This window comes from Nyctibius grandis, chromosome 26 (assembly GCF_013368605.1).
Source record: "Nyctibius grandis isolate bNycGra1 chromosome 26, bNycGra1.pri, whole genome shotgun sequence".
Lineage (NCBI taxonomy): Eukaryota > Metazoa > Chordata > Aves > Nyctibiiformes > Nyctibiidae > Nyctibius > Nyctibius grandis.
Window position 1 is genome coordinate 504,379 of NC_090683.1, and position 23,865 is coordinate 528,243.

Sequence of the window (23,865 nt, forward strand, 5' to 3'; positions counted from 1 at the left end):
TGCAGGACAATCAACTTGAGAGAAAAAAATAATGCAGCTGAAAGGGACTAGTGAGCCTTGAGCAACCTACTGTAACTTTGGACTTGACCCTGTGTTAGGTAAAATATGGGACCAGCTGCTCTCCAGAAGTTCCTTTCAAACAAAACTGGGATTACACTGACTGTGCTGGAGCCATGATTCCAATCAAGAAAAGCAGTCGTCCCCTTTGACCCAAGGAAGGGCCAAAGAAAGTTACCTGTTTCCTATACTTAGGTCTGGGTCTCATTTCTAGAATAAAATGCTTGAATTTGACAGAAGTGGGAGCTTGGGGTGCAAACTAACCTGCCATTGAATTCAGAAGAGCACTATCATGCAATTCTTTTAGCTAAAGAAGAGGATCTAGTGCCTATGGATGTGCCTTTCAGAGACCTCTCTGAAAATGGCATGAGTCTCCCGTATGGTCTATGTCCTTTTTCTCATGAATTCGTGCATTTCTGAAAGACTCCAGTGCCACTCGAGAGGCATCAGATCTACTTGTTACAGCTACTGGTTTGTTCACTAGACTTCGATGCATTGGTTTAGGTGTCTTAATCTTGAGGTGAACTGTGCTGCAGTGTTCTGAATCTGGGGCTGACTCTCCCTCAGATGCCTGACCACATCCTCAGGATCCTAAATACCTCTGTCTCTTTGGACTACACACAACTCAGATTGTGTGGTAGAAACTTAGCTCCCCAGGAAGAAAATTCTGCAATGCCTTTGCTTTGTGGAGTGGCAGCAGGTGGTCACAATGGCCCCTTCATCTTTGCCACCAAAGCAGCATGAAACTCTTGGTACGATGTCTCTGGTTCTGACTTGTGCAAGGCTCCAGGGACAGGATCCCAGCAGATCCCTGAGAGATCCTTCTTGGGAGGAGTCAGCAGTAAATCCACACCTCAATGCTTTGGCCTTGTCATACGTCAGAATTTCTAAGCCAGCTAAACACAGAGCAGGCGGGAACCAGTTTATGGCGTTAGTTGTTGGTTTAACTTAATACTAAGAAGCTCAGGAGAGCAACAGATAACAGAGATCTGTTGCTTTGGTGAACAAAGACAGAGGAAAAGAATTGAGCAGATGTGATAAACAGTTACAACTACAGAATCAAAAGCGCTCCATAAACCAAAGAGTAAAATGTGCCAAGACAAGTGTGGTAAGTCTATTGAGTCAGAGGGAAGCAGCAGACAACTGTTGGGGATGAGGGGAAAGGACAGAGAACAAAGGTTTAGCCTCATCTTTGGATACCTTCACTGAATTGCCTACAGCATATGCAGTTCCAAGGGACCTAGATGTCTGAACTCCCTTGTTTGCCAGTCTAGGGATCTTGGAGAGCTGTAGAGCTGAATTGAAGGAAACATGCTCTTCTGTTGCTTAACAAAAGAATCTAGTGCATGAAGACATGTCAGAGAGCTTGCACATCCAAACACTGTCCCCAGGAAGGACAGGACCCCAGACATCCTTTGCTATGTCGACCAATTCTGGTTTTGTGTCTAAGTGACACTAGGGCATTGCAGAAAATGCCAGACATTTCTTGACAATCCAGCATCAGACAGAATTTTGAAAACAAACAGAAAATAAATGTAAATTGAGTGGTCTAAGACAAAAAAAACCCAAAAAGTACCCCAAAACAAACCCAAAGAAATCCCCCCAACAATTTCTTTATGATTTAGCCATAAGTTGATAATATCAACATGTCAAGAAGCAATTCTTCCCTGTCTTACAATGACAAGACAGTCAACTCTGATTGCCAGCTGGTGTACTATGAATCCACACCCCACTGTGTGTGCAGGGATGTCTGGATTCCTTCTTGAGACTACAGCTGGATTTCCATTCCATGAAAAGCATGCCCTTAGCACGTTGTCCATTTTGACTTTGCAGTTGAAGAATGCACCACGGATTTGCTCTGCATCTGTGCTGCTGAGCTTCCCTGCTGACCTCCAGAGAGCTACTCCCACAAGTCTGGAGAGAGATATTAAGAGACTGTTTCCTCACTGCATTGCTCATATCCCTACAGTGGAGCTGTGAGGCAGGTGTACACAGCTCTTTCTAAGGTAAATTGGTTTGTATCGACTTCTTTAAGTTCATCCGGACACTAAGGAGACTGTGGTGGCTGCATCTTTCATACCTGGACAGCACAGCAGCATTTCTAGTGTGTCAAATGATTAATTCCTGAGTCGTTCACAAAGAATCTCCATTTGAGAGGAACAGAGGCTTCACGTCTTGGAAAGACATCCAAAAGCAGCAATATGTTAGGTTGCTATTTCAATTCAAGGTAAAAACAGTAATGCTGTTAGCGTAAAATAGAAGAAATACATGAATTCAGTAAAGTTTGAGCATTTAGCTCTGTATTTATTCCTACTGCAAAACCTTCCATTGAAAAGTTAATTTTGCAGGCACTTTCAACATTTTGGAAAAACTAGTGTGAGACCATAAATCATTCGTCTTTCTGAGAATGAATGTGCACCACAGCACCAAGATGAATCATCTTCTGGAGATGAGTGAATCACTGACTGAGAAGAAAAGTGGGGACCCTAGAAGGAGGTCTAAGTATGGACCTAGCTAACTTAACTTTGAGATCTAAAATTGCCCATTTAAATCCAGACTAACCATGTTTCTCTTATTAGCAGAGGAGAGGTTGGGCAATGAGAGGGTTCTGCAGTCCATCCTGAGGCAGGACATTTACAAGAGGTCACAGGAATCCATTCTGGGTTTTTCTTTCCACTAATCAAAGGAGATTGGCCCTTGCTAAAAACATTCTATAGTGGGAGTCAGATGCTTAAATGTGTGTGTTTTAGTGTGTTTTGAGATGCCCTAAACTTGCTGATACATTTGCATGAGGTTGTAGGTTACCTGCCACTTTCTGAAAAGTGGAGTCCAGGAGGGGAAACACCAGCATGTCCCAATTGGCACCTTCTGACCTGTTTAGGCACCAGGATCTCACTACCGAAGGCTGATGAGTCACACACCGTGAAAGACAATATTAGCAGCTCTAGCTGGGATTAGGAGAAATACTCTGAAAGCTCCATGTTGTACCACAGCAGACACGTTGGGACTCATGTTTCTATCTGGACATATTTGTGGGGAAAAAATATGTTGCACTGGGTTTTCATAATGGGGATTATGGATTTTCATGCCTGTATAGAAATAGATATGTATGTATTGTGAGCACGACTATATATTGAAATAATTATAAAAATCATGGACAGTGTTTATATAAATATGTATACATATATATAAGCATATAGTTTTTAGAATATACATAATATGCACATATAAACCATACGTAGACTGCAGGCATATATATTACATATGTCTACATACCTATGTATAGTGTATACATATGTGCATACACATGTATTTTATATACGGAACTATGATTACTGGGGGATTTGTTTTGAAGTTATAGTTTGGTCCATCATGTGGGGTTCATGCATTTTGACTTCAGAGAGTAAAACATGTTTAGGGCAACTGTGAAATTCAGACAGGCGAGAGACTATGGAGCAGACCATCAAGTCTCAGACAAAATCCTTGACTTTCCCTTCACAGCTTTCACCAACACGCTGGAAAGAAAATGTCCAACCGAAGCACTGTGGCAGAGTTTTTTCTCCTGGGATTCTCTGATACTCGAGAACTGCAGATACTGCACTTTGTGTTATTTCTGGGGATTTACCTGGCTGCCGTGGTGGGAAACTTTCTCATCATTGTGGTCATAGCTGTCAGTAACCACCTTCACACCCCCATGTACTTCTTCTTGATGAATTTGTCCATCTTAGACCTTTCAACCATCTCTGTCACCCTCCCTAAGTCCATGGCCAATTTTCTGTTGAATACCACAACCATCTCCTATTCCGGTTGTGCTGCTCAAGTCTTTTTCTTCCATGTCTTTGGTGCTGCTGATCTTGCTTTACTCACTGTCATGGCATACGACCGTTACATTGCCATATGCAAACCTCTTTACTATAAGACAATCATGAAGGGGACTACTTGCATCTGCATGGCAGCCAGTGCATGGCTCAGCTGCATCCCTTACTCTGCTCTGCACACTGGGAACATCTTTCGTTTATCCTTCTGCAAGTCCAACATCATTGACCACTTCTTTTGTGAAGTTCCACAGCTTCTCAAGCTTTCCTGCTCTGATTCGTACTTTAGTGAAGTTGGGGTTTTTGCATTTAGTTTCCTTTTAGTCGTCATCTGCTTTGCTTTTATAAGTATGTCCTACATTCAGATTTTCTCTGTGGTCTTGAGAATTCCTATCAAGGAAAAACGGCGTAAAGCTTTTTCAACCTGCATCCCTCATCTCATTGTGGTCTCCTTGTTTGTTAGCACTGGTGCTTCTGCCTATCTTAAGCCTGTCTCCACCTCCCCATCAGCTCTGGATCTCACAGCTTCTCTCCTTTATTCTGTGTTGCCACCAGTGATAAATCCAGTCATCTACTCCATGAGGAACAACGACATCAAAGCTGCCATGCAAAAATTAACTGTCTACAGATTATTATGCAGAAATAAGTAATCAGACTTTCTTCATTAGACTTCCTCTGTGCTCTTGCTAATGAGCACTTCATTTTCCAAGAATGGACAATTTATATCATTGGGATCAGAGGAAAATATTTACTTTTTTTTTGAGGAAGACTGTTTAAAGATTTTATTGCACATGTAATTTTGACTTTCTGATGGCAGCAGGTTTTGCAGAATGATGTATCAGTCATGGAAGAAATCCAGGGTAATGCTCGCAAACACTTTATGTATGCCTGCCTATATAATTTATAATCAGGCTGCTGTGAATAGGGATGCATCTAAGAGTGTGTGTGTGTAAGAGACTGCCCAAGAGGTCGGGACATTTATTTGCAAACATGATGAGAAACCCAGAGAGGTGTTTTGGTGGTGTCCATTTGGTTATGTCACCCCTGGAATGTTTGTTGTTCCTTTATTGTGCCAGGCACATCAAGTACTATTGTGACTACAGTGCAAGATGTGCATCTGTTTTATCATCACTTTGAATCTAAATAAATGACTGTTCACAAGATCTGCTCTGTAGCTCATCTAAACTGCCTGTATAATTGCACATCCTGCTTTCTCAAAGTAAATGATCACTCCCTTCCACCTTCTCCCACCCTCACCCAAAACCCTCACAGAAGGGAATCACCATGGCCTAATTTAGAGCAGCTGAATCATTTTAATTTGTCAGAAATCCGCAAAGTTTTGTCTGTGATTCTAAACACTGAATCCCACTTCTGCTTTCAGGTCACATAACCCCATGAGAAGAAATGCCTGTTTCTCTTCTTTGACTATGCAGGGAGTGTGGAGGAGTGATTCAAGTGACTGAACAGCTATGTTTTAAATTCTGCAGGGTGCTGTATTAGGCTTGCAGTTGCTGTTTCTGAAGAGCGTGGCTCTCCTGTTGGCTTTCTGTTATGTGCTATTCCCACGCAGGTGCAGGAGTGACTTGACTCTATTCAGCCTCGGGGCAGCCGCACCTCAAGTGCTGTGTGCAGTTTTGGGCTTCACAATATCAGAAGGGTATAAAAATATAAGAATATGTCCAAAGAGGGCAACAAAGATGGTGAAAGCACTAGAGGGCAGGAATTATGAGGAGTGGCTGAGTATACTACATTTGTTCAGCTTAGAGAAGACGTCACTGAGAGGTGACCTCATCGCTGCCTACAACATCCTCATGAGGGGAAGTGGAGAGGGTGGTGCTGATCTCTTTTCTCTGGTATCTGGTGATAGGATGTGGGGGAATGGCTTAAAGCTGCATCAGGGGAAGTTCAGATTGGATATTAGGAGAAAGTTCTTCACTGAGAGGGTGTCCAAGCACTGAGACAATCTCTCCAGGGCAGCGGTCATGGCTCCAAGCCTGTCAGTGTTCAAGAAGCACTGGGACAATGCTCTAAGATACATGGTTTAACTTTTAGGTTGCCCTGTGTGTACTCAGGAGTTGGACTCAATGATCCTCATGGGTCCCTTCCAGCTCAGGGTGTTCAACAATTCTACAATTCTATGACTAGTTCAGGTGCAAACACCTACCTTGCAGAAGACTGATGTTACCTGAAATGAACTGTACTTAAATGTGTGTTTCTAAAGATTGTTCCCTAGGTCTACTTACTTTTCTTGGCTAATCTTCCCTTCCTTGAGATCTGCTGTACAACCACTATTGTTCCTAGGATGATAACCAATTTCCTCACAGAGAAAATGTCTCTCTTTCAGGTACTGAACTGCACAGTTGTAGTTGGCTCCTTGAGAGGAACTGAACATCTCCTAGCCATAACGCCATGTGATCACTATTTAGCTAGCTGTAATCCTCTTCATTATACAGCTATAATGAACCAGAATAGTTTTCCAGGGCTGGCAGCTCTTTTCTGAATTACTGGCTTTGCAGTCACCTTGGTGATCACTGTATTGATGCTGAATTTGACTCTCTGTGGTCCTGGCAGGGCTGCAGAAAGCCATTTCTACTCGTTCATCTCCCCTCACTGTGATCACTACTTTCTCTGGGATCCTTGCTATCATGTATGTATCACCACCTGCCAATAATTCCCTACATCTGAAGAAAGTGTTCTCCACCTGCTGTACAATTGTGATCCCAGGAGTCAATCCCCTCATACACAGCTTGAGAAACAAGAAGGTCCAAGAAGCAATTAAGAGGTTCTGGGGTAGAAAATTAACTTTGTGTTAATATTTTGTGAGATATCTGGGATGATGTAACCATCCTTGCATATGGGGTAAATTTGGTCTAATCTTAAGTGTGAGATTCAACTGCCTAAAAAAATCACCATAAAAAGTGTAGATGTAGAAAAGTAATCACTGTTAAAACAGGATTAATTTTTCTTAGGGTTTGACCTTGGCTAGCTGGCAGAGGCCCACGCAGCTGCTCTCTCATTCCTCTTCCTCAATAGGACAGAGGGAGAAAAATAAGATGAAAAAGCTCGTGGGTCAACAAAAAGACCAGGAGATTGCTTAGCAATTACCGTCAGAGGCAAAACATACTTGGCTTGGGGAAGAGTAATATAATTTATTGACAATTAAAAATAGACCAGGGTGGTGAGAAACAAAGACAAAAAGTAAAACACCCTCCTTCCATGTCCCCTTATGCCCACACTCAACTTCACCCCTTCACTCCTGACTCCTCCTCTACCCCCTCACCCCCACCATCTGTACAGAGGGGATGGAGGAGAGGGGGCAGTGATCAATTCATAGCAGTTTCTCTCTGGTGCTCGTTCCTCCTCATGCTTTATTCTGCTCCAGCATGGGTCCTTTCCATGGGCTGCGATTACTTTAGGAAACATCCATCTGCTCCAGCACAGGGTCCTTCATGGGCTGCAGCATAAGTATCTGCTCCACCATGGGCTGCAGGGAAAGACCTCCTCCTCCCCTTCTTACCTTGGTGTTCGCACTGCTGCTCTCACTCTCTTTTTCCCTGCTGCTCTGCCTGTGTGGCATTTTTTACCGTTTCTTAAATAGGTTTTTGCAGGGAAGCCACCACCTTTGCTGACTGGCACAGGGCAGTCTTTTCCCACAGAGGTCACCCCTGCAGCCTCCCTACTACCAAAACCTTGCTGTGTAAACCCAATACACTTGAAAATCCTAGAACATCATAAATGCCACTAGACATCCACATGTAGGCAACTGAATCCCATGCCACATGGTATTCCGTTCACTCTCCAGCTGTCGCCTCAGAAAATCAGTCCTTTATATCCTGCCTCCTACCTGGCAGGTGTTTCAGGTACATCAGAACAGCTCAAATGGCACCAGGCACCTACGGTAGGCTCTGTAGTGGTACACTTTGTTTGACAAACCCTTCTTAAAAATAAAAAAGCACAAAAAAGAAAAAAAGTCCTCTAGCTTGTGAGGATGAGTGAATCAATACCTGCAACACTAAATCACATTGATTTTACATTTCTATAAAAAAAAAACAGAAAGAAAGGCACATAGGTAGGGAGGGAGATAGTTATATTGATAGATAGGTAGATAGATAGATAGATCGATAGATAGACAGACAGACTGATTCACAAAGGAGGTATTTTTCTGTAGTACCAGAACAGGATTTTTCTCCCTAAGATCTGGTGTTTTGAGCAGATGACTTTTTGGGTAAATGTCAGAGAAAAGCACAATGTGGATAAATAAAGCAAAGTTTAGTATATCTATTTAGGGCTATTTTTCAGAATCCAGTGGAAACTCATATTATGGTAGAGAGCAAACGTGTGAACAAGTCCACTGTGGTGGGCTGGCCCGGGACAGCAACTAAGCACCCACCCAGCCACCCCCTCCCTCCCTCCCACAAGGGCATGATGTTAATGGTATGGAGTATCCCTTTGGCCAGTTTGGGGCAGCTGTCCTGGCTGTGTTCCCACACAGCTTCTTGCCCACCCCCAGTAGCGTGGTAAGTTCAAATGCTGAAGATGGGGGGCTCCACAAAGCAGCCTAACAGAGAATTTGCTGCCTCCAGACATTCATCCAGCTGGACCTCTGCAAACAGAGAGAAAAAGTAGATGGGGACCGCAACTCAGAAAGGGAAGACAGTGTGTGTTGACAGTCTCATAGACTGCCGTGCAGGAGCACTGGGAAAGAGGGACATGGGTCAACGGGTGTCAGCTGTGGATTTGGTGGGAAAGGCCCAGAGCCTGACTCTTCCCAGCAAAATCTTCTTACCAGCTTGGTCCCGCAGCCACCTACAAGCTTTGGCCTCCAGAAGCTCTGACCAAGACACCTTCCATTTATACTGGTGCAACCAGACTAAGGCCAAAACTGTGGCCCAGGCAGCTGGCTGCATGTCCTGTGGGGGAAAACAGAACAATCAGGGGTAAGAAAGAAAAAGAAAGATCAGACCTAAACTAGAATGTGGAAAAAGTAACACCTCCACACATCTACGGAAACTCTCTAGGCTTCTGAAATCCTCAAAATTGGAAAGTTCCCAGGTATCTCTGCTGATTCCACCCCACATCCCCAACACCCACCTTCCACAAGCGGGGAGGTTCTGTATCCCGACTGCTTTGATCTCTTCCTCTCAGTTCAGCTCATACTGGCAACTTGGAGCAGAGGAAGGTTCAGCTCATGACAGCACCCTGCTCCTGCCCCTGATCTGCTTACCTCACTGGGCTTTTGTCCCTCAACATCAGCCTTGCTGAGCCCCAAGGCAGAGGCCAGGGCTGCGGTGAGGGCCCACGAGCCATTTGCTTTCTGGAGTGCCACCACTACTCTGAGCCCCGAGAAGTCACATAGTCTTGTTGAAAGTGGTGAAATTGTCCAGTCCCAACTCATGTTGACTGCTGACGGTTCTTCCGTCACCTGCTCTTCAGGAGGAGGCTTCTGCTCTGGAAGACAGAAACATTCACACAGCTCACATGAGATAGGCAACAGCAACCTTAAATTCTGCCTTCTCCCGATATACTTAACTGGCCGCCATCCTCTCTGGCCTTTCCCAGTTTTGCCCAGCTCTCCCCAACCATCCTGATTTTTTTCCACACCTCCCAGAGCATCTTCAGATCTTCCCAGTCCCTCATAAGCATCCTAAAATCTGCCCTATATGCTCTAGTTCACGCAGATCTATTCTCTCTGAACACCCTAAACTCCTCCCATAAGCACCACTAATGTTACTCCTTCCTGTCACTTCCCGCATTATGGCTCATGTTCACCATTGAGGGCCCCACAGGGGTCCTTCTCCATCATGCACTCTTGAACCCACCAGCCTCAGCATGAGCTTTTCCTTTCCACATTTCAGACATAAGACTTCTTATGTCTGGAGGTACAGCACAATTGGGTCACAAGAGAGTGAAGGTGAGGAGGGTCAAGCAGAGCCCATGGGGCATTATAGTCCCAGGCATGGCTCAGTTCTGGAGCAGACCTAAGAGCTTTTATGGGTAGAAAAGGAAGCACTCAGACACAGAGTAGTTGGGGCAGAACTAGGGGTTGTTTAACGGTGGCCTAAAGGTTTACAGAGGCTGGAAGGGACCTCTGGAAGTCATCTTGTCCAAATCCTTACTCAAAGCAGGTCTCATTAGAACAGCTCGCTCAGGTACCTGTCTAGTCAAGTCTTGAATAGCACTAAGGATGGAGATTCCACCAGTTTTTGATTATCCTTATGATTAAAACCAAAAATTCCTCATACCCATTCAGCATTTCCCATGTTTCAACTTGCATCTGTTGCCTCTTATCCTAATGCTTTGCCCTTCCAAGAAGAGTCTGCGTCTGGCTTCTTTATGTTTTCTTCCAGTCAGCCAGTTGTAGACAGAAAGAAGCTATCCCCTTCTTAAAGATGAGCAAACCCAGCTCTCTCAGCCTATCCTCACACGCCATGTGCTTCAGCCCCCTCAGTTTAGTGCCCTCCACTAGGTTCATTCCAGTATGTCTTGTGATGGAAGCAGAAGCTGACTGAATACCCCAGGATACAGGCTAGCAAGAGGTGCTGAAGAGAGAGGAAGGATCACCTCCCTGCACCTAGTGGCTACACTCTTGCTAACACAGCTGAGGATGAGGTTGGCTTACTTTGCTGCGGAGGCACGCTGCTGACTCCTGTTCAACTCGTTCTCTAGGGCCCCAAGATCCTTTTCCGTAGAGCTGCTTCCTCGAGTGTGTGTGCCCTGGGGCTATATTGTTGCATAGGGTTGCTCCATTCCTGATGCAAGTCTTTGCACTTGTTTTTATTGAATGTCATGCAGTTCCTGTCAGGCCATTTCTCCAGCCTGTCCGTGCCCACCATGCACCTCCTACTCCTAATTTGGTGTTGTTCATAAACTTGCTAGGAGTGCCTTCTGTCCATTAATGCCCAGGTCATTCATGAAGATGATAAACACTATTGCTACCATGAGAAATTCTTCTGGAATTGCACTGGTTATTGGCCACCAATTGGACTCTGAACTGCTAATAACTGCTCTTTGAGCACAGCAGTCTAGCCAATTTTCCACCGGCCTTATTGTTCACTTAAGTCAGCCAATATCTCATCTATCTAGTGTTAAGGAGACTTTGGGAGATGATTGTCAAAGGCAGGGTATACAGAATCCACTGCTCTTCTCTTGCCCACTCTGACAGTTACCTCATTCGAGAAAGCAGTGAGGTTGCTCAGGCATGATTTACTTTTGAGAAACCCATACGGGAGGGTCCTTCTAAAACAATTTGCTCCATATCCTTCCTAAGGACTCAGGGGAGGCTGATCGGCCTGCAGTTCTCCGAACTCTTCTTCTTCCCCTTCTTGAAGATGGCTGAGATGTCTGTCTGTTTTCCAGTCATCAGGAACCTCTCCCAGTAGTTATGATCTCTTGAAGATGGTAGTCACTGCCTTGCAGTGGCATCAGCCAACTGCTTTGGTACTCTTGGATGCACCTGATCCTATGGACTTGTGGAGGTCTAATGAGCGTACATGATTCCTGACTGTCTTCTCCTGTGAGGACTGTTTCACTCATAGACTCTGCTGGGAGACTCAGAGATAGGGTAGACCTGAGGGAAAACCTTACCAGTTAAAACTGAGCCCCAAAAGTCTGAGGCTATGACAGCCTTTTCCACATCCTTTGTCACTGAGTCCCCTGCATCACTGAGCAAGATGCCCACACTGGCCTTAGGCTTCCTTTTGCTGACAATGTGCTTAGAGATGCCTTTCCTCTTGTCCTTCACCAACCTTGCAAACTTCAGCTACAGCTGACATTTGGCTTTCATAACTCCATTTCTACCTGTCTGGGCAATGTCTTCGTATGGCTCTCAAGCAGCCTGTCTCCACTTCCCCCTTTGCATACTTCCTTTTTATGTTTGATCTGACTAAGGACCTCTATGTCCATCCATGCTGGCCTTCTGGCACTGTTCTTTGAATTTCTGCCACTGGAATGAACTATTCTTGATCTCAGAGCACTGGGTCCTGGAAGATCAGCCAGCTATGTTGGACCTTTTGACCTCCACATCAGTTTCCCACAGGATCCTGAACAAGGCAAAATCTGTTTTTCTGAAGTCCATGAGTTGTAACTCTGCTCTTTGTCTTGCTCTTTCCTCTCAGGATCATAAACTTCAGTCTCTCAATTGCTGCAGCTAAGGCTGCCCTTGACCTTCACATCTTCAACAAGTTCCTCCTTGTTTGTGAGTAGCAGGTCAAACAGAACATCTCTCCTAGCTGGCTCGTTGCGCACCTGCATCACAAAATAGGTTTCAGTACCTAACAGGAACCTCCTGGATTTCTTGCACCCAGCCAAATTGTCTTTCAAGTAGATATTGGGGTTTGTTAAAACTGTCCCAGAGGACAGTTACCCCACCAGGCCTATATCATTCTAAAGAGATCATGGTTCTGCAGCTGTGCAGATTTCCTCCTTTCTGCTCCCCGTGCTCCACGCATTCCTGTACAGGCACTTGAGATGGGCCCCAAGTCATCCTGTCCCCTAAACACGTCTGCTCAAACCCTTGTGCCCCCGCTTTTCTTCAGATTACTGTAGCCCTTCCTCAACACACCTACTTTACAGCCCTCCTTGCTAAGGTTTGCAAGCCTGTTTGCAAAGGCACTTTTGTCCCACGTGGTCAAGTGAATCCTGTTCCATTTCAGCAACCCTTGTTCCTCAGAGAGGGTCTAGCAGTCACAGTAGTGAAAGTCCTGCCTACGACACCAGCCATGCAGCCGGTTGTTGACCTGCAGGATGAGTCCCTTTCTACCAGTCCTTTCCCTTTCAATCCTTTAACTCCTTTCACAAGGAGTTAACTCTCCTTGTCAGCAGTAATCACAAGAAGTGCCCAGCAGGTGATCCTTGGAGATCAGAAGATGAGCCTTGGACAAGCAGAAGGCTGGAAGGAAAGGAAGCTTGGAAACCGCTGTGAGAACGGCTGTGTCTCTGCTAGCTGGCTCTTTTTTGCTGAACTGTATGAGGATAAAGCAAAAGATTCATGCAGATATTTTGTGACAAACTTAGTGTTTGGCTATAGAGTTAAGTATACTTGGAGACAAGGACAAGGTGACTTCAGGGAAGTATTAAGGCATTTGATTCTTCGTTTCCAGCCCAGAGTTGAGATGTAGGAGTTTGCTTTGTCTGTCACTCCATCCATCCCCAGCACAATGACAATCAGGAAGTCTGGCGAGAAGATAAATGTTTGAAAGGGGAGTTCAACCCTAGTCCAATGCCTTTGGAGAATGCCCAACTGAGAAGTTTCTCCTTACCTTTACAGGATGCTGAAAGTTGGGTGAGTGCCTCAGAGTCAGGGGCTTTGCGACCAAGTGTCTCAAGGCAGAACTGGCACTTCTGGACCATCCAAAACTTGGTGGACTGGAACCACACAGGCCTGAAGCCACGCAACCAGAGCAGCTGGCAGGGAACCAGGTTGCAAGAGGGAGAGAACAGCCTGGAGGAGTCTGGAAGCAAAGAATCTGTGGAGAGAGTCAGGGAGATGGGTGTTAGACTCACGGGTATTGGAGACAGATAGGAAAAAGGGCGGTCAGGCCCACAGGACAGAGGGCTGCAGGTGGTGTGGAGGCACCAGACCAACAAGTCCTGCTTTCCCCTCCCAGTCCTATCCCCACTGTTCCTGGCCTTACCACGGTGCCAGGCATCCCTCTGTTTCGTGCGTAGTGCCACACTGGATGTGAAGGGGGACAGGATCCCCAGGCTGAGGCTGGACTTTACAGAGCTGCGCCAGATGTCCTCTGCCCTGCTTGTCCCCTCCCAGGCCAGTTTCCACAGCAGATGCATCATGGCCATGCGGTGCACGGGCAGCCTGCAGGGGCAGGGAATTAGTCCTTGGTTCCACCTTGGGCAACGGCATGGGATACGTGCAGTAAAGAGGAGGGGGCAGTGGGGCAGTGGTCACCCAGGTCCTCTCCCAAGGTCAGGGCAGGGAGGACAAGAGGGGAGCACTGGATGCCCCGATTCTCGTCCCACCTCTGGCTGCAGTGGGAAGGATGCAAGCAAAGGACACCTGTTGTCCCTCCTCCAGACCTTGCCAATACCACTCTGCCTCATGGGCAAGTGTGTTAGCCTCTCACCTGTCATCTGCTGATGGGGACAGTGAGAACGTGAGTGTGTAATCAAAGGACTGGCTGCCCACGTGGTACTGAAGGGTCACGGCTCCCTCACCCACCTCCAGATCCTGGTGACACAAGGGAAAGAGTCAGACAGAAATGTTCATCTGCAAGGTACAGGCAGCCTGGCTACCTACGTTGCCTCCCTGCTCTACTAAGGTAGCAGATGTCCATGGTTGGAGCAGAAGCAGTGGTGTCTCTGTGGGGGGAAGAAGGGGGTTCACAGAGCCCTGATCGTGGTCTCTCTCAGGTCTAGTGGAGGTGAAGGACTCTCAGTGCTGGGAAGGTGAAAGAGGGAATGGGTCCTTTACCTTCCAGAAAGCCCTGCCCCAGTGCATATGGTTCCTGGATCACTCTCACCTGTGCTTGCCCATGGATCTGGGCATAGATGGAGCTCTGATGTCCCTGGAAGATCGCCTCAGGAGCTTTTCTGATCATTGACACCTCCAGGCCAGGTGGAAGGTTCCAATGGAGTGAGATCCCACTTGCCAGAGGCTGCAGAGCCCGCTGCAGGCATTTCACTGCCTGGTGAGGGGAAGCAGAAAGCAGAGACCGCTTGGGTTCCCTTCCAATTCTGGGACGGGGGGAAGTTGTAGGGGGTCTCTCAGTTGGAGTGGATGGTGGTATTTGCATTGTCTTGCGTGTCTAGGAGAGCCATGTGAGGTATTGAATAGAGCAGAGGGGCAGTGGGGTCATTACCTCGGATGTCATGTCCATCCTAGAGTGGATGCACACGCATTCCCCTTTGGTCTCCAGGGCCATGGCCTGGGAAAGGTTGAAGCTCTCACATCTGTTAGTAGGAAAACAGAAACACCTGTACAGGAAAAGAGGGAGAGGTGAGAGATGGGACAAAGGTGAGAAGCACGAAGGACAAGAGTGGTACAAAGGACAAAGTGCAGAGAGGTAAGAATGCTGCTAATGATAGAAATGAGACTGCCCCAGAGTTTACTCATTCATTCTGGGGTGAGAGACGTTGCCTGCTGGATAGGGCGATCATGAGAATGGGTTTTGGGCCCGTGGAGCACATTGAGGTATTGCAGGGTGAGGGGGAAGAGGAAAAGGGCTGAGAAGAGCAGGGAAAGATTAGGAGAGGAGGCCTACTGGACGAAGAGTATAGGCAGTGTTAGTGAGGTCAGGGAAGTGTGTGGGGGGGCTGTTGCTGAAGTTCCACTGAGGTAAAGAGAGGATCAGGGCCAGACCAGGATCTGGGAGAATGTTTGAAGGACTCTGACAGTCGGGGGGGAGGAAGGTTGTGAATTAGCATGTTAGGGGACAGGGACAGGGCTCCCCCATTACCGGTGGTGGTCCCGGTAACGGTAGACCTCAGCCATGACAGCTTCCTCTTCACTGGAGATCTTCCTTTGGATGAAGATGAAAAGCTGAGGAAGAGAGGAGGGGAGACAAAGATTGCCAGGGCTAGGCACCCCCGTAGAGGAAAGACACCCTCCTAAAATGCAGGAAGCCTTCCCAGTTTGCTCCCTTACCCTCTCGTGCCCACTGGCCTTGAAACAGGAAAAGAGATTGTGTGTCTCCTTTCATGAAAACCAGCACACAAAGGGCTCCCCACAAGGAAGATCCACCTTCCCCAAGGGCAAGCAAATGCCACAGAAGCCCTCCCATGCTGCCCACCCCAGAGATGGTGTCACTGTCTGCCATGAGGATGCCCCCCACATGCCAACTCCCGGTGCAAACAGCAGCAGAATATCTCACCTTGAGCCCTGAAGTCTACCTTTACCCCATTGTTTACACCCATTCCCCTCCCCATAACCCTTTGTCCCCTGATACCTGACGGGGGTGCCCATGCAGGAGAGGAGTGCTGTAGATAGACCTTAGGAGGCCCAACAGGTCACAGCCCCCCAGATCAGGGCAGATGGAGGAGATGCGTCCCACTGCATTGTCCATGCTTTCCTGCGTGTATTCCACACTCTGCCTGTGGGAGGGCACCCAGAGTGTCAGAGGGGGGAGAACCTGGCCCATGGTCACCCACATAGAGCCAATCCCTTGAAAAGCCCTACCTCACTACAGGTGCTATGGAAGTACCCGGAACAGAGGACGTCACAGCCCCCAACATATCTTGCCCCATAACTGCCCCCCAGCAAGAGCGTGTCCCATAGCTTCACTTAGAAAAGTCATACTCTCCTTACTCCTTGGCCCTGCCCCATCATCGCACCCAACTCACGGATAGAAGGCTTTGAAAGTGGCCCCAAAACTGTAGATGTTGAAGTAACAGCCGAGAGGCAAACTCTTGAGGAGGAAGAGCAGTGTGTTCTGGGGACAGATGGAGGGATGGGCAGAGCTCAGATGGGGAAGCTAGGCAGAACACCTGCCCACTGAAGCAGCTTGCCTCTATCCCCACCAGCTGGGCATGGCCGGTGTGGACAAGCTCCCCTGAAGACGTCCTCCGGTGGTACCTGTGCATCCTGGAAGAGGCTGCGGTCCATGAGAAAGAGGAATTCCCCAAGCTGGCCTGGATTGGGCACCACCTCAGGAATGTTGGGTGTCAGTGTCACCATCACCACAGGGTCTCCCAGCAGAGAGCCTGGAGAGTGTGGGGGGAAACAAGGAAGGGGTTTAGGCTGGAGCCACCTTCCCTGTCTCTTTGCTTTTGTCCTCTACATAGCCCTCAGCTCTGACCTATTGCCCACAAAGCCCCTCAGATCCTCCCAGTCTCCTTGCCATCCTCTCCCGAATGCCCACTTCCATCCTCCTCAACTCACCAGGTGGGGCTTTGGGATCTCTCCTCTCCACCACAGCACTGAGAGCATGAGACCCTTTGTAATACACCAGCACTTTCAGATCACGGCGCAGGAAGGGTGGCAATTTCAAGGAGACCTGAGGACAAGTAGGGTGTGGGGAGGAAAGAGAACCAAATCAAAGGACTGAGGAGTCAGTCCTAAGGAGTGTCAGCAGGCTGTAGACCCTTCCCTGCTCTCCCTCTTTGGGACTCCAGCATCTGGCAGTGCCATACCTCGGCAGATGTCTGATCTGGAGCCGTGTATTGCAGAGGGGTGTAGCTGCTGTTAATGTCTACATGGGACACACCATGGGCTGACTTCAGACAGATAGTGAACTGAAGGTCTTTGGACACCTCCTCCTTGGAAATCATCCAGTCTGCATGAGAAAGAGGTGTCAGAAGGTGAAAGAAGAGACCCTAGGGCCGCAGACAGCTATGGTGGGGCACTGTCTGTTGTTGGCAGGGGGAAATGTGGCATTGGAGATGTCCCTCACTGTGGTACTTAGTGGGGGACATGGTGGTGGTGAATCTGTAGACTCACACTGTGGTTTGAATAGGAATCTGTGGGGATGTCTTGCTGTGCGATATATGGGGAGACCTGTGGGGTTCCTGAATGTGAGGTGCAAGGGGGAATATTCAGATTCTCTCACGGAGGCATGTGTGCAGCTATGGGGGTCCCCCCATGGAGGAATGCTGGGGAGTGATGTGTTCCTCCCCGGGGGATGCACCTGTGGAATCACTCACCAATCCATTTTCTCTGGGGGAACAACTCCTGTGGCCAGCAAAACTGCGCAGCTCCATCAGGCTGCATTCTCAGCTCCTGGACATAGCACAGGCTGATGGCCACCTCCCTGTTCGGAGGCAGGGTCCCCAAGAAACAAACGAACACAGGACCCCAAAGATCCAACTGGTCCTGCAGGTATCTTAAATTCTCCATGCCCGGAGTGGCTTTGCACAGCTGCTGGGCCTGCCACAGAGGGAGAAAACATTTGTCACTGAGGTCTCCACAGGATTCCATTCTCTCACCTCCACCCTTCATCCCAATCTGCAGACCACCTCCCCCTACCCCAGTCCCCGTACCTCCTCCTTCTCCCAGAGCATTGCTTCAATACGAGTGTCCCCCATGGTAACGTAGAAGGTGTGTACAACAGTGTCAGAGTCCACAGGAAAGATGAACATGGTCTGCCCAGAGACTTGCTGCTTACAGCGGAAAAACAGCTCAGACACCACATCGGCCACAAAGTCCTGGATGGTTACGTTTACTGTCACAGTTTCCAGCTCCACTTCATTATAGGAAGAAAAGAAATATATCCCCCTCTGGAATAAGCCTGAGGAAGATACAACAGCTGTCAGACTCCCCGGTTGCGCTAGGAAAATTTACATTTGAGGTGTCTGCTTGTAGCAGGAGACAGTTGTGTGTCCAAACCTGCCACAGAAATGCCATTTGCAGAAGCTGACAAATAGCAGTGAAAGAACCCTGAGGCTGTCAGCATGTTGCCCTTAGACCACAGTTCCCCATCTCTCTAAGCCCCTTTCTGTCCAGTGCACATGGCAGTTATGCCCTCGATTCCCTAAATGTGCCACGCTTCTTTGTTCAGGCCTACCATGGCATTGAGAGGGGTCTGTCTGTCCCCCAGCACGTAGCGTGACAATATCCCAAAATACAGCTCCACGCAAAGGGCAGGAGGCGTCTTGCAGCTCCTCAAGCCTTCAGACCGTATCTCAGAGATAGGAGCAGGTCCCACCACCTGCTTTGAGACTGATGCTCCAAAGAGATGAGCTTGATTTTCAACTTTAGCAGACATACTAGTCATTTTGGACTACTGGAAGGGAACGGGGACCATACCAAGGGCACTTAGCATGGCATCAAAGGTAGAGTCACAGGAAGTCACCTCATCTCCTTTTCATTGACAGCAGTGGAGGTGTTTCTCGCTGACCTTCCTTTCTCACCTGTCATATCTGTAGCATATGGTTTATTTGAGGCTAACAATGTGTAGATCTGAATTTGGTTGGAACATGGCTTGATGATCTCTTTGCCTGCTATGACAGCAGCCCATGGAAAGGCAACCTTTGCCCTTGGTCTGAGATGAAGAGCATCTCGTATTAGGGCAAGGTTTGGCATCAGTGGTGCATCAAACCTGATGGTAAAATGCATTGGAGTAGTGTCTTAGTCAACAATGGGGTAACACTGTAGTAGGAGTAGAGTGACTGTTAGCAAAGGAAGGTGCAAGAACTTCACAGGGGTTGTTGTAATGTTTTGGAAGGGGATGGTGTACAGAAGATTGTATAGTTCACCTGGAGGGCATGATGCAACTCACCAATCAAGCGATATACCTAGGTATCACAACACAATTCAGTAGGGAATGCTTTAGCACTACAGTAGTGGTGGTGCAATGTCAGCACTGAGGAGTGTTGCTCCCCATCCCACAGTAGCAGACATCTCTTCTGCATCATCCTCCCACTTTGGGATGGTTTCCCTGGAAAGCCTTCAGCTCTCTGGGTGAGACAAATCTCACTTACAAAAACATCTTTTACCATGCCAGTGAGAAAAAGTGAAGGCTGACTACAGGCCATGCCCCTGAGTTCCCAGAACATGGTGAGATGTGCCTCCCTGTCAACCGTCCAAGAAATCAGTTCCTTCTCACATTGCTCTCCCACCTCAAATCTTCCCCACTGCTCACAGTTGCCACCCTTCTGGCCCCAACTCACCCCTATACAGATATTGTTTGGTCAGGATGCCACTTTTCCTCATCATGACACTCTGGTTGAAGACAGCTTCTGCATGGGAAAGAGCATAAAGTGAGCTATGAGAATCTTATGAAAAAAAAATGGGCACCTCCATCTTCCCTTCCTCCATGATATGGAGCTCTCCCCACCCCCATATATGGGCCAAGATGACTCTTTGTTTCCTTACATTCCACCTCAGGATCATTTTTGCCCCTCTCTCACCAGCCTAGTAGCAGATGAATAGGACACAGGCTTGGGATGGGAACTGCAGGTGTTAAAAATGCCTATTGCAGGTGTTAAAAATGCATCGTCCAAAGCATTTGACACTGTCCCACACAACATCCTTGTCTCTAAATTGGAAAGACATGGACTTCACAGATGGACCACTTGGTGGATAAGGAATTGGCTGGATGGTCACACTCAAAGAGTTGTGGTCAATAGCTCGATGTCCAAGTGGAGATCAGTGACGAGTGGCGTTCCTCAGGGTTCAGTATTGGGACCGATGTTGTTCAACATCTCCTTTGGCGACATGGACGGTGGGGTTGAGTGCACCCTCAGCAAGTTTGCCGATGACACCAAGCTGTGTGGTGCGGTCAACCCTCTGGAGTGAAGGGATGCCATCCAGAGGGACCTGGACAGGCTAGAGAGCTGGGCCTGTGCGAACCACATGAAGTTCAATAAGGTCAAGAGCAAGGTCTTGCACGTGAGTTGGGGCAATCCCAAGCACAAATACAGGCTGGGTGGAGAACGGATTGAGAGCAGCCCTGAGGAGAAGGACTTGAGGGTTTTGGTTGACATGAAGCTCCACATGAGCCGGCAATGTGCGCTTGAAGCCCAGAAAGCCAACCGTATCCTGGGCTGCATCACAAGCAGCGTGGCCAGCAGGTTGAGGGAGGTGATTCTGCCCCTCTATTCCACTCTCATGAGACCCCACCTGGAGTACTGTGTCCAGGTCCGGGGCCCCCAACATAAGAAGGACATGGAGCTGTTGGAGTGAGTCCAGAGGAGGCCACGAAGATGCTCAGAGGGTTGGAGCACCTCTCCTATGAAGACAGGCTGAGAGAGTTGGGCTTGTTCAGCCTGAAGAAGAGAAGGCTCCAGGGAGACCTTCTAGCAGCCTTCCAGTACCTGAAGTGGCTACAGGAAAGCTGGAGAGGGACTTTTGACAAGGGCATGTAGTGACAGGATGAGGGGTAATGGTTTTAAACTGAAAGAGGGAAGATTTAGATGAGATATTAGGAGGAAATTCTTTACCATGAGGGTGGTGAGACACTGGAACAGGTTACCCAGAGAAGCTGTGTATGCCCCCTCCCTGGCAGTGTTCAAGGCCAGGTTGGATGGGGCTTTGAGCAACTTGGTCTGGTGGAAGGTGTCCCTGCCAATGGCAGGGGGGTTGGAACTAGATAATCTTTAAGCTCAAACCATTCTATGATTCTGTGATTCTATGATTCTGTTGGTTCAATGGGTAGTGGTGCTTAATTCAGATGAGAGCACAGGGAAGGCGGGAGCAATGATGGCTTCCAGCCTGAGACGGAAGGCAGAGCATTTGTTTGGGCCTGTGCAGTGATAAACGCGCCTGGAGGACACTGGTACCAATGTTGACAGGGGAAGAAATGGGCAGAGGGATGGACAGACAGAGCAGGCGAAGCATGGTGTGGGAGGATGGGTGGAGGAACATATGGGTTTGTGTGAGGAGACTGCTGTAGTTGGAGAGTTGGAGAGGGCTGTATGTGGTGGCAGGAGGAGTGAATGGCAGAAAAGAGTGACCGTATGGGGAACTGAGGAGGGGAATGGATAAATGAAATGGATTTGCAGCTGGGATGCGTGGATGCACATCCAGGGAACTGGGGGACAGGAGGTTGTTGGAGGAATCGATGAGCAAATGCAGTTGTGTGGAATGTGAGGGAGAGGATGATAAAAAGTGCCTCGTTTGTGATTGATCTGTCAATTAGACACCTAAAACCAGCAGGTCTGTGTACAAGTCAGTGGTCTGAACTCTTCCAATGCTGAATAGAGCCTTAACTCAGTTGTCAAAACATTGGACAGGAGGGTCATTTGCAGCCAGGAGCCCTAGCACAGGTGAACAGTCTTCGCAAGGATGAGGAAATCCAATCTAGCCGTCTCCCATAGGGCCTGTGCTATATGTATAGGCATCATGTATCTGTCTTGGAAGATTTCTTATGCAGGTGGTGAACTTGAGAAAGCAAGCAGGGATTTAAGTATCCTGGGCTGAACTACCTTCAGTATAATACTAAAAATCACACCCACAGGTCAAAAAGACCCTTGCCCAGGTGAAGACCCTTCCCCTGAGCATGCGTAGATCGTATGACTAAGCATTTATGATAATTGTAATCAAATATACTAAGCAAAGGGAAGTATGTTATGCAAACAGAGGGATGATTTCATGTCATTCTTTGTGTATAAAAACATGCTGGGATTTGCAACAGGTGTGCTTGATTCATCCAGGGAACTATAGGCCTGTCAGCCTGACCTCGGTGCCAGGCAAGGTGATGGAACAGATCATCCTGAGTGCCATTACATGGCACATGCAGGACAATCGGGGCATCGGGACCAGCCAACATGGATTCATGAAAGGCAGGTCCTGCTTGACCAACCTGGTCTCCTTCTATGACAAAGTGACCCACTTAGTAGATGAGGGCAGGGCTGTGGATGTAGTCTATCTAGACTTCAGTAAGGCATTAGACGCTGTCTCCCACAGCATCCTCCTAGACAAACTGGCTGCCTGGGGCTTGGATGGGTAGACTCTTTAATGGGTTAAAAACTGTCTGGATGGCCGAGCCCAGAGAGTGGTGGTGAATGGGGCAAAGTCCAACTGGCGGCCGGTCACTAGTGGTGTTCCCCAGGGCTCAGTTCTGGGGCCGGTGCTGTTCAATATCTTTATAGATGATCTAGACATAGGGATTGAATGCACCCTCAGCAAATTTGCAGATGACACCAAGCTGGATGGGAGTGTCGATCTGCTGGAGGGTAGGAAGGCCCTACAGAGAGATCTGGACAGGTTGGATAGATGGGCCAAGACCAACGGCATGAGGTTCAACAAGAACAAGTGCCGGGTCTTACACTTCAGCCACAACAATCCCCTGCAGTGCTACAGGCAGGGGGAAGAGTGGTTAGAAAGCGGCCCGGCGGAAAGAGACCTGGGGGTGCTGATCGACAGCCAGCTAAACATGAGCCAACAGTGTGCCCAGGTGGCCAAGAAGGCCAATGGCATCCTGGCCTCTGTTAGGAATAGTGTAGCCAGCCAGTCTAGGGAAGTGATCGTCCCTCTGTACTCGGCACTGGTGAGGCCGCACCTTGAATACTGTGTCCAGTTCTGGGCCCTGCACTTCAAGAAAGATGTTGAGGTGTTGGAGCGAGTCCAGAGGAGGGCGACCAAGCTGGTGAAGGGTCTGGAGAGTCTGACCTACGAGGAATGGCTGAGGGAGCTGGGGGTGTTTAGCCTGGAGAAGAGGAGGCTCAGAGGTGACCTTATTGCAGTCTACAACTACCCGAAGGGAGGTGGTAGAGCAGTGGGAGTCGGCCTCTTCTCCCAGGCAACTAGCGACAGAACAAGAGGACACAGCCTCAAGCTTCACCAGGGGTGGTTCAGGTTGGACATTAGGAAGAATTTCTACTCAGAAAGGGTCATTAGACTTTGGAAGGGGCTGCCCAGGGAGGTGGTGGAGTCACCGTCTCTGGATGTGTTTAAGAAAAGACTGGACATGGCACTTAATGCCATGGTCTAGTTGACAGGGTGGTGTCAGGGCAACGGTTGGACTCGATGATCCCAGAGGTCTCTTCCAACCTGGTTGATTCTGTGATTCTGTGATTTGTGGGTGATTCCACCGAGCATCCTGCGCAGAATAAATACAATGTCTCTCCTGAGCGTGTGAGATCGGTTCATTGCACACCGGGCGCGAATCCGCTTTTCGGACAACGCGGGCAGCAAACACAGCCGCACAGAAGCCTCCCAGCCTTTGCCAGGGTGCAGCAAGCGCAGACAGACAGATGCACACACGCACGCACAGCAGCTCTGCGATCCCCCCGCGCGGAGGGAAGGGACGATGGATGCACAGACAAACGCACTCACCGGGGACCGGCGGCCGCAGCAGGAGCAGCGAGCAGACAGACGCAGGAGCGGCCCCGGGACTGAGACCTGTCAGCTGCACCATGGAAGGATGCTCACAGGGCGGCGAGGAGGAGGAGGAGGAGGAGGAGGCGGAAGGCTGGTGTTGGCAGGAAGCGGCAGGGAGGGATGGGAGCTGCGGCCACTGCTGCAGTGCCTGGGCGCAGTCCGGGAAAGGGAACGCTGCCAACTGTGCGCTCTGGGCTATATGGTTGGGAACCGGGGGTGCTGCCAGCCCTGTGTGCTGGGGTGAGCTGGGGGGGGCTGGAGATGCTGTCAGCCCTGCGTGCT

The 23,865-nt window shown here is 48.6% G+C and overlaps 2 protein-coding genes across 2 annotated transcripts; one reads left to right on the top strand and one right to left on the bottom strand.

Moving 5' to 3' along the window:
* Positions 1–3,583: 3,583 nt before the first annotated feature.
* On the top strand, positions 3,584–4,522 carry LOC137673940 (olfactory receptor 14I1-like). Its single transcript, XM_068419007.1, has one exon. The coding sequence runs from the start codon at positions 3,584–3,586 to the stop codon at positions 4,520–4,522; it is 939 nt and encodes a 312-aa protein (XP_068275108.1).
* A 3,937-nt stretch (positions 4,523–8,459) lies between these two features.
* Positions 8,460–19,495, bottom strand: LOC137673941 (von Willebrand factor A domain-containing protein 5A-like). Its single transcript, XM_068419008.1, is given in 17 exon segments — positions 8,460–8,588; positions 8,591–8,782; positions 9,097–9,320; positions 13,130–13,336; positions 13,505–13,683; positions 13,952–14,055; positions 14,348–14,512; positions 14,687–14,801; positions 15,284–15,366; positions 15,773–15,917; positions 16,167–16,255; positions 16,399–16,526; positions 16,705–16,819; positions 16,956–17,098; positions 17,466–17,688; positions 17,802–18,049; positions 19,431–19,495. Coding segments are annotated over 17 exon segments (2,535 nt in total). The 5' UTR covers positions 19,477–19,495.
* Positions 19,496–23,865: the final 4,370 nt, after the last annotated feature.

Coding starts and splice junctions, on each gene's coding strand:
- LOC137673940 (XM_068419007.1), top strand. CDS start 3,584: ATGTCCAACCGAAGCACTGTGGCAGAGTTTTTTCTCCTGGGATTCTCT.